This window comes from Scomber japonicus, chromosome 17 (genome assembly GCF_027409825.1).
Source record: "Scomber japonicus isolate fScoJap1 chromosome 17, fScoJap1.pri, whole genome shotgun sequence".
NCBI lineage: Eukaryota > Metazoa > Chordata > Actinopteri > Scombriformes > Scombridae > Scomber > Scomber japonicus.
This window is the reverse complement of record NC_070594.1, coordinates 4341356-4358624: the sequence shown is the minus strand read 5'-3', so window position 1 is coordinate 4358624 and position 17269 is coordinate 4341356. Positions and strand designations below refer to the sequence as shown.

General features: G+C 41.4%; 2 protein-coding genes across 2 annotated transcripts in view; one reads left to right on the top strand and one right to left on the bottom strand.

Moving 5' to 3' along the window:
* The first annotated feature begins 1414 nt into the window (after positions 1-1414).
* Positions 1415-11414, top strand: LOC128377490 (NLR family CARD domain-containing protein 3-like). Its single transcript, XM_053337441.1, has 10 exons — positions 1415-1503; positions 3177-3290; positions 3420-3498; positions 3681-3909; positions 4198-5995; positions 6089-6262; positions 6443-6616; positions 6810-6983; positions 10610-10656; positions 10867-11414. The coding sequence occupies exons 1-10, from the start codon at positions 1415-1417 to the stop codon at positions 11412-11414; spliced, it is 3426 nt and encodes a 1141-aa protein (XP_053193416.1).
* Positions 11415-12739: 1325 nt separating this feature from the next.
* Positions 12740-17269, bottom strand: part of cad (carbamoyl-phosphate synthetase 2, aspartate transcarbamylase, and dihydroorotase) — a 48975-nt gene continuing 44445 nt past the window's right edge. The window contains exons 41-44 of the mRNA XM_053337078.1: positions 15799-15954; positions 14675-14776; positions 13940-14034; positions 12740-13150 (exon numbers count right to left, since the gene is read on the bottom strand). Of these exons, the coding sequence (XP_053193053.1) occupies positions 13051-13150; positions 13940-14034; positions 14675-14776; positions 15799-15954 (453 nt within the window). The 3' untranslated portion in view covers positions 12740-13050. The remainder of the gene's footprint in view (positions 13151-13939; positions 14035-14674; positions 14777-15798; positions 15955-17269) is intronic.

Genomic DNA, 17269 nt, shown 5'->3' with positions numbered 1-17269 from the left:
TTATTTTTGTTGTTTTTATGAAAACGACATTTTGTTTTTTTGTTAAAAAATTGAAAATACATTTTATAGTTGAGTCATATATTCTATTTTTCTACTAGACACCACTGTATTGTTAAGCTGGTTGGTGGTGGATACATTGATTGAACGGAGGAAAACTTGTGCTCTCTGGAAAAATACCATCACTTTTTCCATAACATGTAAACCTTTCAAACTATGATCAGTCAAACGAGGAGTGGAAATCACTTTTTCTTCAAAGTTAGAGTGGAAGCGGCAGTTAGCTTGAGTGCGAGAAGCAATAAAAAATAACCTTAATTTTTATTTTTAACTCGAGCTCACGGCCAAACCGTAAAAAGGAGACAAATCATTTTTTGTCAAAATGTAGACATGCACCAATCCCTGTCTCGCTCCCTATTGACCCTAATGTAATCGTCTTGGTTTCAGGATTTCCCTAATTTACATAGTCATTACTGCTCTAAGGAGTGGGGATCACAAGTTTCTTATATACAGTCTATGATCACAAGTCGGTCACACACACTTCAAAGACGTCCTGAGCAGGGTCACAGGTCCTGAAAAACAACTTTAAAACAGCATGCTTGTAGACTATAAAGGTTAATGATTATAGAAAGGGTAAATATGGGATAACTTAACCAGTTAACTGAGGTAATTCATTTGAATGGAGTGATTAATTCATGTTTACTGTGGACTAAATACATAGTTTTATAGTATTGTATTGTAGTTATATGATTTGTGGTATATAAAAAGATTCAACATTCATCAATAGAAGATAAACAAAATGTACATGATATAATTTCATACAACTAAGTAATTTAAAATAAAAAAGTATAATAAAATCTACTCTCTAAATGATTTGAAGATTTACTTAATAATTTCAACAGTGATGTTCCTGTCTGTGGAAAAAATGAGGTAGACTTTAATTAATTAGTTTTAAAAAGTATTATTTATGGTTAAATATGATTATTAACATTTACATTACACTTGATACTGATTAGTAAGATGTACTTAATACTCGAAAAACAGAATATGATCATGGTGACTTTTGAACACTGGAAATAAATCGTGTACTCGTCCCGGCAGTAGCCCCGTGGCACTCAAAATTTCCCTGGAATTTTCTAGTTTGTATAATTATTATTATTATTATTAATATTATTAATAGTATTATTCTTCTTATTATTATTATTGTCATCACTATTTGTATGTGCATGTATGTACATTGATTAGAAATATTGATAGTAGAAATAATGAGTCATTTCTTTTTACTGCCTCATCAATGTCCAGATCACCTCTGAGTACTTGTGACATGTCATTAACAGTAATAACAACTGCTGTGTGTCTGTGTGATGTTCAGCTGGTTGTAATGAATGTTGTTGTGTTTGTGTGAAGGTGTTTCTCTGCTATGGATCAGAGTGAGGACAGAGAGGAGGGAGTCCCTCCCTCTAAAAGCTCTCTGTGTGGGGAACATGACATCCAGACCAAAGCTCAGAGGTGAGATGAGGATCTCTAACTGTCCATCACTGTTCTCCACTCACATCACTCCACCATCATTATTCACACTCAAAGCTCTGTATGTGTTGTGTTGAAGGACAAAGAAGCAGCACAGTCCAGACTCTGCTAGACCTGGACCTGGACCTGGACCTGGACCTGAACCTGGACCTAAACCTAAACCTAGACTTAAACCTAAACCTGAACCCAGCTGTGTGTCCATGAAGAGTGACTGGTCTATGAGTAAACCAATTCACTTCAAACATGAACATCAGTCTGCTGATCAGAGGTCAGAATATAAAATGTTTTTGTCTGTTTCTCTCCATTTTTCTCCATTTCTCCTGAGAAGAGGTGTGATGTATTTGTTGTGATCATTTCATGGATTCTTCACTAGTGATTCTTTTTTATTAATTAAAAATACTTTGTGTATATTTCAATATGTGAGTTTACTCTGTGAAAGTTTAGATTTTATTCCATCACATTCTCAGCTGGGACTAAAACCACCAGATCCTCTGCTTGGAGTAACAACAGATCTGCTCTGGCTCACAATTACAACAGCAGCTAAAAAACAGAACAAATAAAGAGGGGGGAGGGATGAGGAAAACGATTATTATATTATAAATTATATAAATTATAATTATTTATCTGCCAAACTAAATGGCAGCTGTCACTCAAACCAGCTACAGGTTGTTTTCAGTAATGATCTGTTGTATCATTTTTCTTGGTTTCCACCAATGGAGATTTTAGACCCTTTTTTAGGAGTGCTCAAGCACCCCAAATGTTACCTAAGCACCCCTGAAAATGATAAATGTAAAAAATGATTGGGTTTTTTTTTTCAAAATGTGTTAGATAGGATACAACTACATTTTATTTTGCGAGTCTCTCTGTTAGAGATGGGATTAGAATGGTCTTTCCCTCATCTTGGGGTCCTATCTGTACAAATCTGTGATAGTTTATTCTGAACCATTATTATTATACATTATAGTAGAGCACTCTATCATATATTAATATTTCTTGTTGTAATTTACGTTATCCAGTGAAATGAGGAATTTAGCAGGGGGTTTGAACACTTGCAGGGCATTGAGCCCCCCTAAAGGTCTGATCCTAGAATCGCCCTTGGTCTCCACTAACATCACTGGGACCTGATATCCTGTTGTCAAAGGCCTCGTAGCAGGAGATCATGTTTAAGCAGACTGTCCTGGGGCGATCAGAGATGCATCTGTGGTCTCTGAGCAAAAACACATGATGTGTGGCAGCCGTCGTCCAACAAAACAAGCAATCTTCAGGATTAACACTGTAGTTCTCTGTTTCCATCAGGATCCATCAGCAGAGACCAGATCCTCCTGAACCCAGCTGTGTGTCCATGAAGAGTGACTGGTCTATGAGTAAACCGATTGACTTCAAACATGAACATCAGTCTGCTGATCAGGGGTCAGACTGTAAAATGCATATCTGTTATTATCCAACTCTAATGAGAACTACATACACTTTTCTAAAAAACCACAAACTTTATCTGTACAATAGTTTTTTGAACAGACGTAAAAAGTCTTTACAGAGACAAATGATCAGAGGTCAGACAGAAAAGCTGAGTGTTTTACCTGGATTCACTGTGATAGAACACAACACCTTTAACACTGAGTGTCATTATTTATTCTGAGACTTCATCATTTCTTCAGAGTTCATCAGCAGAGACCAGATTCTCCTGAACCCAGCTGTGTGTCCATGAAGAGTGACTGGTCTATGAGTAAACCGATTCACTTCAAACATGAACATCAGTCTGCTGATCAGAGGTCAGAATATACAATGTTTTTGTCTGTTTCTCTCCATTTCTCCTGAGAAGCAGTGTGATATCTTTGTTGTGGTGTTGTGATAACATTGAGTGTCATTATTTATTCTGAGACGTCATCTTTTCTTCACAGAGTTCATCAGCAGAGCTCAGAGGTTCTCAGTGGTCAGTCTGTCCAGCAGCATCAAACACACCTGGACTCCATATTTATGGTGTGTAAATGTAAAACACAGCTACTACTGCAACCTGCAACAGCCACAGACTAAATACTAAACTACCATTCTGGTCCTAACAGTCTCCATACTTCACTCTGTAGACCAGCAGCTGTTCAGTCTGTCACTGATCATCTGATGTTGACTTCGACCAGTTACATTTACATTTTATTCTGTTCCAGCTGCTGGAGGAGAACATCAGCAGGTTTGTGAAGAACGAGCTGAAGAAGATGCAGAAGATAGTGAGTCCTGATTATCCAGAATGCTTAAAGAGTCAGAGTGAGGATGAGGAGGTGCTGGACGGTGAGGAGGAAAAGCAGAGGAGGAGCAGCAGAGAGGCATTTCTGAAGATCACACTGCACTTCCTGAGGAGAATGAAGCAGGATGAGCTGGCTGACTGTCTGCAGAGCAGTAAGAGGATTTTAACAGATTTAACATGATGGAGAGGAAATGGAGGCAACATGGGAGAGGTTTATATTTCAAACTCTGCTGTTAATATGATGCACACATCTGCATCAGATCTATGAATTCCTCTGAGTTCAGTTTCTGAGCAATAGTCAGAAATTGTTTGTCCACAACTGATGAGCTGAATACATTTCATACTGGAGGAAAATATATACATCTTCAGTTTAATGTTTACATTCTACCAATTTACTGTAAAATCATCTGATTGATTTAATTAGTTTTTTGTTCATTCAGGAACTCGTGCTGCAGAGTGTCGATATAAACTCAAGTCTAACTTGCAGAAGAAGTTCCAGTGTCTGTTTGAGGGGATTGCTAAAGCAGGAAACCCAACCCTTCTGAATCAGATCTACACACCGCTCTACATCACAGAGGGAGGGCCTGCAGAGGTCAATGATGAACATGAGGTCAGACAGATTGAAACAGCATCCAGGAAACCAGACAGACCAGAAACAACAATCAGACAAGAAGACATCTTTAAAGCCTCACCTGGAAGAGATGAACCAATCAGAACAGTGATGACAAAGGGAGTGGCTGGCATTGGGAAAACAGTCTTAACACAGAAGTTCACTCTGGACTGGGCTGAAGACAAAGCCAACCAGGACATATACTTCACATTTCCATTCACTTTCAGAGAGCTGAATGTGGTGAAAGAGAAAAAGTACAGCTTGGTGGAACTTGTTCATCACTTCTTTACCGAAACCAAAGAAACAGGAATCTGCAGGTTTGAAGAGTTCCAGGTTGTGTTCATCTTTGACGGTCTGGATGAGTGTCGACTTCCTCTGGACTTCCACAACAATGAGATCCTGACTGATGTTACAGAGTCCACCTCAGTGGATGTGCTGCTGACAAACCTCATCAGGGGGAAGCTGCTTCCCTCTGCTCGCCTCTGGATAACCACACGACCTGCAGCAGCCAATCAGATCCCTCCTGAGTATGTTGGCATGGTGACAGAGGTCAGAGGGTTCACTGACCCACAGAAGGAGGAGTACTTCAGGAAGAGATTCAGAGATGAGAAGCAGGCCAGCACCATCATCTCCCACATCAAGACATCACGAAGCCTCCACATCATGTGCCACATCCCAGTCTTCTGCTGGATCACTGCTACAGTTCTGGAAGATGTGTTGAAAAGCAGAGAGGGAGGAGAGCTGCCCAGGACCCTGGCTGAGATGTACATCCGCTTCCTGGTGGTTCAGTCCAAACTGAAGAACATCAAGTATGATGGAAGAGCTCAGACAGATCCACACTGGAATAAAAATAGCAGGAAGATGATTGAGTCTCTGGGAAAACTGGCTTTTGAGCAGCTGCAGAAAGGCAACCTGATCTTCTATGAATCAGACCTGACAGAGTGTGGCATTGACATCAGAGAAGCCTCAGTGTACTCAGGATTGTTCACACAGGTCTTTAAAGAGGAGAGAGGGCTGTACCAGGACAAGGTGTTCTGCTTCATTCATCTGAGTGTTCAGGAGTTTCTGGCTGCTCTTCATGTCCATCTGACATTCATCAAGTCTGGAGTCAATCTGCTGGCACAAACAACATCCTGGTGGTCAAAAGTACTTAAAGACAAACCTAAACTAAAACATCTGTACCAGAGTGCTGTGGATGAGGCCTTACAGAGTCCAAATGGACACCTGGACTTGTTCCTCCGCTTCCTCCTGGGTCTTTCACTGCAGACCAATCAGACTCTCCTACGAGGTCTGTTGACACAGACAGGAAGTAGCTCACAAACCAGTCAGAAAACAGTGAAGTACATCAAGAAGAAGATCAGTGAGAATCTGTCTGCAGAGAGAAGCATCAATCTCTTCCACTGTCTGAATGAACTGAATGATCATTCTTTAGTGGAGGAGATCCAACAATATCTGAGATCAGGAAGTCTCTCCACAGATGAACTGTCTCCTGCTCAGTGGTCAGCTCTGATCTTCATCTTACTGTCATCAGAAAAAGATCTGGACGTGTTTGACCTGAAGAAATACTCTGCTACAGAAGAGGCACTTCTGAGGCTGCTGCCAGTGGTCAAAGCTTCAAGTAAAGCTCTGTAAGTAGATGAAGAAGTGGATATATGAACAATTTAAAATGTTTAAATATGAAACATAAAACATTTTGTGTTCTGTACTTATCATTTTTTCAGGATGAGCGGCTGTAACCTCTCAGAGAGAAGCTGTGCAGCTCTGTCTTCTGTTCTCAGCTCCCAGTCCTCTAGTCTGAGAAAACTGGACCTTAGTGACAACAACCTGCAGGATTCAGGGTTGAAGCAGCTGTATGTTGGACTGAAGAGTTCACACTGTACACTGGAAACTCTCAGGTCAGAATATATCATCTATAATTTTATTGTAATGAACAATGACAATAAAGTTGTTTCGACTTTTTATACAGTTGCTGTTTTACGTTTAGATTAATGTCAATTATTCTGCACATCATTAGGGTACTGGACTGGTACTTATATGATTAAAACATTGTGTTATCAACCTTTTTATATTTATAGTCTGTCAAGATGTCTGATCACAGAGAAAGGTTGTGCTTCTCTGGCCTCAGCTCTGAGCTACAACCCCTCCCATCTGAGGGAGCTGGACCTGAGTGACAACAACCTGAAGGATACAGGGGTGAAACAGTTGTCTGCTGGACTGGAGAGCCCACACTGTACACTGGAAAGTCTCAGGTCCGGATACATCATTTATAATTTTATTGTGATGAACAATGACAATAAAGCTGATTTTGACTTTTTATACAGTTGATACAGTTCAGAGTTGCTGTGTTACTTTCATATTAATGTCAATTATTCTACACATCTGTAGGATTCCAGTACTTATATTATTAAAAACATTGTGTTATCAACCTTTTTATATTTCCAGTCTTTCAGGATGTCTGATCACAGAGGAAGGGTGTGCTTCTCTGGCCTCAGCTCTGAGCTGCAACCCCTCCCATCTGAGAGAGCTGGACCTGAGCTACAATCACCCAGGAGACTCAGGAGAGAAGCTGTTGGCTGCTGGACTGGAGGATCCACACTGGAGACTGGACACACTCAGGTATGCACAGACAGGTTCAAGTTGATTCTTCATCATGTTTCTAACAGTTTGAAGATCATGTGATGTGAGTGAAACCTGGAGAAAATTAGTTTGTCAGTCTAAAATTATTGTTTTGTTAATTTTTCATGATCTCCAGGTGTCCCTGAACGCATCAGAGCAGTGTCCATCTGTTATTTTATTATTGATGTATTTATTGTTCATTATAAATAAGTTCACTTTCATTATGAACTTTCTCTTTACTACTTTATTGTTTCATTACAAATCTCAACAAATGTTTTGCTACCTTAAAGGTTAATTTATTCTCTAAATTCAAAGTTACTTCTTGGTGGTTTAGGAATTAGCACTGTTGCCTCACTGCAAGAAGATCTTCGGTTTGATACCCGGCTGGAGCCTTTTTGTGTCTGTTTGCATGTTCTCCCCGTTAGGGTTTGTGCAATATCATACAGTTTACAATAATACCGGTATACATTTTTACATGATATCTCGATATCAATGATACAGCAGTGCAATCCCATATAACGAATTTATGTTCCCTAGCATGCATGCTGTTACAGCTGGCAAAGACCAACATAAATATAGTATCCTCATTTTAATTAAGCTGCTATCACAGCAATGCACTGCTGTCTCTGTGAAAGGACGTCACACAGGATCTCCTATTATTTGAATGCGACTTTGAGAGTGAATCTAAATCCAAAGGGTCTCAGTACATTTATGTTTGTTTTAATGAAACAAAACTAGTTCATTTATTCTGGCAGATATTCATAACAAATTAGGCTAAAAATGCATTATTCTGAGTAACCGTAACATAAAACAGATACCCATGGATCACCAAAATGAAAGTATGCAAAAACTACAATCAGTTGAAAAGTTTGGGGGCAATTCCCCCTTAAATGTTTCACTTAGGGGGGATTTTACTTTGTTGGGGGGAATGCAGGTCTTACAGTGTCCTATTCTTACTGCAAATGACATTTTGTCGCTAACCTTCAATTTAAGATATTCTCTAAACTATATTCTATAGTAATTCAGTGTTTCCCACAGGACAGGCATCAATTTGTGGTGGTGTGGTCCTCAGCTCATTTTTGATTCTCCCCAAATGAGAAAATGAGCGCTCCCCCTCACAGTTTGTCACCGGCAACGTGAGGAACATCCTCAAAGCCACATAAACATTAGGGAAGACTAACTGCAGGCCAAACTTCAACATGGTTTTCAGCATATTTGAGGATGACTTGTCTGTTTCAGCCAACATGAAGGATCGGAACTGCAGACACGTAAAATACGCTGTTCCGCCTACGGGACGGACCGGAAGTTGGGAGCTAGCCACAAGTTCTTCTGAATGTTTTAAACATCAACCCTTAAACATATATATTCATGCCGTACATTGTTAGAAAGCTTAGATTCTCCTGATTCATTCAAGACCACTCATGAATTATATGGTTGCTCACAGCTGTAATAGTATTAGCGGTTAGCTCGGCTAGCCACTCAGCTAAAGTAAGCTAACAGCTATAATGCTACATACCTTCAAAGTCTTCTCTTTATCCACAACGATCATCTTATGACTCAGGACTTTCTGTACAGCTCGCCAAGTATCCGTTCTTGTGAAATATGAAATCCGTTTCCATAAAACCGAAATATTTTCCTCAATATGTCAACATGTAGTTAGTCCAACACGTAAGGAAACAGACACGAAACAAACCATTTAGGTCCCTTTCACGTCACTTCCTGGCCTACACGTGCATCTGTGGGACACGTGACTGTTTTGTTTACGTCCGTGAACTCCTCCTGTTTCATTCACACCACACACCAGCAGAGAGCCTCTAGCAAAGACATATGTCTGTCTTCTTCTTCTTCTTGTTCTTCTGGCCGACCAGGTGAATTAAGTGCGTATTCTTTGGTTTTATTGCCGCCACCTACTGCCCCGGAATTGTTACGACAAACTACATTCACAGACAGAGTCCCATTATTATGCTTTTATGAGCGAGGTCGAGCGAGCCAAAAGCCGAAAAATCTCTTCGTGGCGAACGTAATTCTTTCGTGGCGGGCCGCCACGAAAGAATGAATGTGTGGGAAACACTGTAATTACGTAGTTATTTAGTATAAACTTAAACCCCTCCCTGAGCTTCTACCTTATCGTGACCCCAGGAGCTCAGTTGTCTGAGCGGGGACCTTGACAGTCCGACCCTCAGCTGCAGAAGCTAGCTCTCGGGATGTGGAACGTCACCTCTCTGGTGGGAAGGAGCCTGAGCTGGTGCGCGAGGCTGAGAAGTTCCAGCTAAATATAGTCGGCAGCAAGGACTCTGGAACCAGTCTTCTCTGCCCCCCGGCTTGTTGCCTATATGTTGGAGTTTACCCCAGTGGATGAAAGGGTAGCCTCCCTCCGCCTTCAGGTGGGAGGATGGATCCTGACTGTTGTTTGCGTCTATGGCAGCAGAGTATCCACCCTTTCTGGACTCCTTTGAGGGGATGCTGGAAAGCACTCCCTCTGGGGATTCCCTCGTTCTGCTGGGGGACTTCAACGCTCACGTCGGCAACGACAGTGAGACCTGGAAGGGTTTGATTGGGAGGAACGGCCCCCCTGATCTGAACCCGATTGGTGTTCTGTTATTGGACTGCTGTGCTTGTCACAGATTGTCCATAACGAACACCATGTTCAAGCATAAGGATGTCCACATGTGCACTTGGCACCAGGACACCCTAGGCTGCAGTTCGATGATTGACTTTATAGTCGTGTCGTCGGACTTGTGGCCGCATGTCTTGGACACTCGGGCGAAGAGAGGGGCAGAGCTGTCAACTGATCACCATTTGGTAGTGAGTTGGCTACGATGGCGGGGGAGGATGCCGGTCAGACCTGGCAGGCCCAAACGTATTGTTAGGGTCTGCTGGGAACGTCTGGCAGAGTCTCCTGTCAGAGAGAGTTTCAACTCCCACCTCCGGGAGAGCTTCGTGGGGCACATTGAGTCCGAGTGGGCCATGTTCCGTGCCTCCATTGTCAAGGCGGCTGACCGGTGCTGTGGCCGTAAGGTGGTCGGTGCCTGTCGTGGCTGCAATCCCCAAACCCGGTGGTGAGGGAAGCCGTCAAGCTGAAGGAGTCCTATAGGGTCTTTTTGGCCTGTGGGACTCTGGAGGCAGCAGGCAGGTACCGACAGGCCAAGGGGAGTGCAGCTGCGGCGGTCGCTGAGGCAAAAACTCCTGTGACTTCCTGTGCTGAAATTCAGGCCCTAATTATTGTTATTATTATTACTAAACAAACAAATGAGCAGATGCATATAAATGAATTTAATGTTTTGCTGTCTTATTGTTGCATTTATTATTTTTTAATAACTTTAAAAAAATGCACCTTTTCTCTTCTTTTAATATTGAGGTCATGACTTTCTCTGCTCAGGACAACATTTAGAGATCAATATTTAATATTGTGATTTATCATGTGGGACGATATATTTGTTGATAGCATGTTCTTCAGGTCTTTTCCTCTCAGACTTCAGTGAAAGAATCCAGCAGACAGTTGAGACAGATGAGTTTCAGCCTGTTTCTGTGTCACTCTGACAAACTGAGGAACGCTGCTTCATGTTGAACAGCAGTTAGGACTCATGTTGGATAGAAAACCATTCTGACTGTGTTTCTTCCTCCAGGATGGATCATGGCGGAGAGCAGTGGGTAAAACCTGGTCTGAAGAAATGTAAGTGTGGATTTAATTTGATGAAGTCAGTCAGTTTCTCTTTAAACACAAAGTTGGTCTTTGTGGTATTTATTCATTAAAACATTACTGACAAAATGTGTCATTAAACTTTATAGAAATGAACAACAGATCAGAAGTTAAACAGAATAAATCCATCAGGTGTGTCAGATGATAAACTTCTGCTGTGTTGTTTCTTCTTCTCTTTATCAGATTTCTGTGAACCCATACTGGACACAAACACAGTAAACGGTTACCTCAAACTGTCGGACAACAACAGGAAGGTGACATGTGTGAGAGAGTATCAGTCATATCCTGATCATCCAGACAGATTTGATTACTGGAAACAGCTGCTGTGTAGAAATGGTCTGACTGGTCGCTGTTACTGGGAGTTCGAATGGAGAGGAGGAGTCAGTATATCAGTGAGTTACGGAGGACTTAGCAGAACAGGAGGCGGTTATGACAGCTGGTTTGGATTTAATGATCAGTCCTGGAGTCTGAGATGCTCTGATGTTCATGGTTACTCTGTCTGTCACAACACAAGAGAAACATCTATCTTCTCTCCCTCCTCCTCCTCTGTCTCCAACAGAGTAGGAGTGTATGTGGACTGTCCTGCTGGCACTCTGTCCTTCTACAGAGTCTCCTCTGACACACTGATCCACCTCCACACCTTCAACACCACATTCACTGAACCTCTGTATGCTGGGTTTGGGTTCTGGTGGCTTGATTCCTCAGTGTCTTTGTGTCCTCTGTCTGAGTGAGACAAACAGTCACACTGCTGACTGAAGACAGCTGCTGAAATCAAACAATAGAAACAGGAAATGACAGCAGCTTCCTGTGTTTAAATGTTGATGGTAGACGAGGTTTCACTCTGGTTTCATGTGAATCACTGACTGTGCTTCTATATTAGAGATTAATGAATTTAAAATGCAACCTAAGTTAAGTGCAGTTACAGTAAATGTACTTAGTTACTTTCCTCTAGTGACAATTTTTGTTTATTGTAATTTTATCACATTTCTTCTTCAAAAAACTCCAAAAAAACTTTGTCATCCATAATGCACTCTCGTATGTCGTTTTGATTTTACAGACAGTTCTTGAAGGCAGCATTAATAGTAAACCACTCTTTAATCACATGCTTCAAAGAGAATTTATGCAAATGTAAATTTAACCAGTGCTCTAACATTGTATTTTATTTTCCCATTTAACAGGGTTTTATTTTGTACACTCTTCATGTATAGGTGGTAGAGAGGTTATGGCTTCAAGCAGCCCTATAACTTTTATGAATTTGTGTATAAGAATTATTTGCATCATAAGAAAGGTCATATGTTTCTGGATCAGGTCCAAGGAGTTGTCACTCTAATAAAAAAAGTTTAATTACACATTTATTGTGCCAGTTATTCTAGTTACTGACTTTATTAATTAATTTTAGATTTGCCACGTGTTGGAAATTAACGACAACATCGACTGCAAAAGGGAAAATTGTTCTTTTTATTATTTATTGCTCCACATAATACAAAGATCATTCACCACCAACATTTCACTGTCATCAATTCCCATTTAGATTTAAAAATAAAGAAGTTTTTCCTCTAAACTGCTACAGTGTAAGAAACCACTAACAGTTAAAGCAATGACTCCTAAACCATCAAACAGCACAATTAAAGTTGAAGAACATTTGTGCGTTTCTGTTGTCAGTTAATGCTACACGTTCAAGCAAAGGATCATTATAGAAAAACAATAAGAAGAAGAAGAAGAACTGGTATCATTGTCGGTCAGAATAGAGAATACCCCTTAAAATCCAGCAGGTGGCAGTGTGACCCCAGTAGCAGTCATTCCCTCTTTTCTCCCTTTTTAACATCCTGGTTGGTCCCTTTAAATTCACCTAAAGTTGAGCAGATAAAAAGAAAACAAAAACTGCCTTTGCTGCAGATTTTTTTAACCAGCTAGTAACAGATTTATTTCATCAACTAACATCATCATACTTTTCAATGCCTTTTTCTCCTCAGTGATCCTCAGTTAACCATTTCAAAAAAAGAGACAAAACAAAACTTATTGGTCCCAAAATAAACCTATTAAATCTAAACTATTCTTAGTGAAGCAGCAGTTCAATGGAAGAAACTATTGTGTTTTAAAGACATTAAAATGCAGGTTTGCAGGTGAGTAAAGGATCAGAAGATAAACAAATAGATGTATGTCTAACCTGAACAAAGAACCATGTTCCAACTTGTTCATTTTATACACTTTAAAGTCTTTATATGTAACTGTACTATATGTAACACCCCTCTCCAAGGACTCCACTGTGGATTGTATTATTTTTTAAGAAAGAACATGCAGCATCTAAAACTTATTACACTAACAATTTGACCATCTGTGCTATAAAGAGAAAGTCAAATATCATATCTATCTTCCCAGTACGGTGGCCAGCAGGGCCATTCGGATGTACATGCCGTTCTCTGCCTGACGGAAATATGCAGCTCTAGGGTCCGTATCGACCTCCGCACTGAAAGAAAAGGAAAAATGGAAAAAAGAAAGATCAGTTTCAACCATAGACTGTATATATATATATAGAATGGACGTAACAGCCGTGACGTCACCCATTGGTTTGTGGACTGCTGCTTTGAGGCCAACAGTATCGGATCTGCTGAGCAGCGCCATCTTGAAAATTTGAGGTGCACGGATTCGACTTATATGGGCATCCGGAGGAGCAAGAGGATGGAGCGGGGGAGGTTGCGAGGGCTGGATCTCGAGGAAATTGCACGCCTACCTACCACAGTCTACACCGGCAACCTGGTGATGCCACGCCCTAATGCATACCCTGCTTTATCGTCACATATAAAATCAGGGAGGCCAAAATGTCCCAAATGAACATCATACTGCATTGAAGAAGGCTTTAAACTAGCGATTGAGACCATAAACACATTTTGAAAACGTTTACTGAGGTTAGAAATTAAGTGAGAAGTTGGTGAATTCTCCATTGACTTGTATAGAGACGGTCGCCCCCTGGTGGCCTTTTGATAGAATGCAGCTCTAAGTTACTTCTGTGTTGGCCTCATTTCAGAGGACCAGAACTCCCCACCTGGTTTCAACTAATGCATGATGTCAGGTAGTATCTGAACAACAATACTGCAGTACTAATACACTTCTGGAGTAGATCAGTTATGGAATATAAAGTATATTTAAAAGTAGAGCTGTGTTGGTATACTACAGTAAAACATCTGAACTGAGCAGATATGTGGAGATGAACAAAGTTTCACTAAATTCTGTGATGATTTGTTTTGTGTCTTTGTACCTGATCTCGTTGACTCTGGGCAGCGGATGCATGACCACCATCTTCTTCTTGGCCACAGTCATGATGTGAGGAGTGAGGATGAACTGTCCGAAACACTGAGACAGAAACAATCATCAAGAGTTCATTAAGAGGGAGGTCGTATAGTAAACTTAGTGTGTATTGTGTCTCTCTGAACATGATACCAGTGGTAACCTCCATTTGTAATTGGCTGCAGATGAGCTTCTCAGATTGGCTGATTGTATTATTGAGTGTCTGTAGATTGTTAAAAGGGAGCTGATTGGTTGCAGCCTAAAAGCTTGGAGTTTAAAAAGGTTTACAACAGCTTTAAGTTAAGAAATTTACATCAATTTACTGCAATGGAGCCTTTAAATCCAGAAAAAAGACACTTATGCCATATCATGATATTATAATATCCAAAATCTAAAGATATCTAGTCTCATATCATGATATTATTAACTATATATTGCCCAGCAGTAGTTAAAATCAGTCTTATTTGTAGTTTATAGATGTAGAAAACCACCCAACAACCTGCAACTACAGGTAAAAAAACATATCGTCCAAGGCAGGTAAGAAATAATATTGAATTTAAGGCTTTTTAAGATCTTCTAAGGAACTGAATCTGTGTATTTTTAGACTTTCCAGAGACCCAGTTTAAAAGAAGCTCCATGACTACTGATCTGTCCTCATCTGAAGAGACTAAAATCAGCTGATGAGATGAAAACCGTGGTTACTTACGGCTTTGTACTCTTCCTCAGAGGCGAATCTCTCCTTCTGGATCCTCGTCATGTAGAGGACGTCGGTCTCTGGCAGAGCTTCCTCGATATTCTCAAACTCCTCCTGTTTGCAACACAAGACGCAAAAACATGTCTGAGTCAAAGTCTGAGTCAAAAAACAGGACTGATTAAAACTCAAATCAGTCAAACAGGAGCGATTATTGGTTTAGAGCAGAAGAGTCAAACTCATTTACAGTCAACGGACACAAACAGAATGATATGAACTGATATGGGCCGGAAGGATGAAAGGAAAGGAAAGGAAAGGAAAGAGGGAGGGAAGAAAGAGAGGATGGACAGACAGAATGAAGGAAGGAAGAAAGGGAGGAAGGAAGGATAGAAGGAAATAAGGGAGGAAAGAAGGGAGGAAGGAAAGATAGAAGGAAAGAGAGAAGGAAGGAAAGAAAGGAAGGAATGACAGATGGAAGGAAGAAGGAAGGAAAGATGGGAGGAAGGAGGGAAGGAAGAAAGAAAGGATGGACAGATGGATGAAGGAAGGAAGAAAGGGAGGAAGGAAGGATAAGGAGGGAGGGAAGAAAGAAAGGATGGACAGACAGAATGAAGGAAGGAAGGACAGATGGAGGGAAGACGGAAGGAAAGAGGGAGGGAAGAAAGAAAGGATGGACGGATGAATCAAGGAAGGAATGAAAAGAAAACATGAAGGAAAGATGGAAGGAAGGAGGGAAGGAAGGAAAGAAAGGATGCATGCACAGAATGAAGGAAGGAAGAAAGGACAGAAGAAAGGAACGAAAAGAAGACAGGAAGGAAAGAAAGGGAGGAAGGAAGGAAGGAGGGAAGAAAAGAGGGAAGGAAGGACAGAAGGAAGGAAGGAGGGAAGAAAAGAGGGAAGGAAGGACAGAAAGAAGGAAAGAAGGAAGGATGGAAGGAAAAGGGAGGAAGGAGGGAAGAAAGAAAGGATGGATGCACAGAATGAAGGAAGGAAGACAGGGAGGAAGGACAGAAGGAAGAAAGGGAGGAAGGAAAGATGGAAGAAAAGGAAGAAAAGATGGAAGGAAGGAAGAAACCCCCCCAAAAACCAATGACTCGCTCTTTAAAACAGTTTCTTGATGGAGTTGAACCGGTCGTCACCTGTTTGATGCCCTTGGAGGCGACGTAGCTGATGATCTCTGTGGGCATGTGCAGGTTCTTGGGGGCCACGTAGCGCAGAGTGATGCGGTACTGAGTCAGCAGTTTGGCGAGGGAGTGAACGGTGCGGCCGTGTTTCAGATCTCCGACCATCGTTATCTGACAGGAAAACATGACAGAGAGATATAAACACCTGAATCTGTCTGAAGCAGAGGTTCAATTCAAGAGACACATACACACTCACTTCATCTCAGGTGGGCCGGATCATTAAAGAGATGGAGGGAAAGAAGGAAGGAAGGAAGGAAATAAGAAGGGAAGGAAGGAAAGACAGATGGAAGGAAAGAAGGAAGGAAGAAAGAGAGGAAGGACAGAAGGAAGAAAGGAAGGAAGGACAGAAAGAAGAAAGGGAGGAAGGACAGATGGAAGGAAGAACAGAAGGAAGAAAGGAAGGAAGGAAAGATGAAAGGAAGGGAGGAAAGACATGTAAGGAAGGACAGGAGGAAGAAAGGTAGGAAGGACAGATGGAAAGAAAGAAGGAAGGAAGAAAGGGAGGAAGGACAGATGGATGGAAGGAAAGAAGGAAGAAAGGTAGGAAGGACAGATGGAAGGAAAGAAGGAAGGAAGAAAGGGAGGAAGGACAGATGGATGGAAGGAAAGAAGGAAGAAAGGGAGGAAGGACAGAAGGAAGAAAGGGAGGAAGGACAGATGGATGAAGGACAGAAGGAAGAAAGGACAAATGGATGAAGGACAGAAGGAAGAAAGGGAGGAAGGACAGATGGAAGGAAAGAAAGACGGAAGGAAGGGCAGAAGGAAGGAAGGGAGGAAGGACAGATGGAAGGAAGGACAGAAGGAAGAAAGGGAGGAAGGACAGAAGGAAGAAAGGGATGAAGGACAGATGGAAGGAAGAAATGGAGGAAGGACAGATGGAAGAAAGGAAGGAAGGAAGGAAATAAGAAGGGAAGGAAGGAAAGACAGATGGAAGGAAAGAAGGAAGGAAGAAAGAAAGGGAGGAAGGACAGATGGATGGAAGGAAAGAAGGAAGAAAGGTAGGAAGGACAGATGAAAGGAAGGGAGGAAGGACAGATGGAAGGAAGGAAAGATGGAAGGAAGGACAGAAGGAAGAAAGGGAGGAAGGACAGATGGAAGGAAGGAAAGACAAAAGGAAGGGCAGAAGGAAGAAAGAGGAAGGACAGAAGGAAGAAAAGTGAGGAAGGACAGATGGAAGGAAGGAAAGACAAAAGGAAGGGCAGAAGGAAGAAAGAGGAAGGACAGATGGAAGAAAAGTGAGGAAGGACAGATGGAAGGAAGGACAGATGGAAGAAAAGTGAGGAAGGACAGATGGAAGGAAGGAAGAAAGGAAGAAAGGAAAAGAACACAGGAAGTGGGCCAGATTGTAGCCCTCGGTGGGCCTCATGCTTGACACCCCTGATCTCAATTCAATCATACAGCAGCTTTTTTGGGGTCTTTTTTTGTC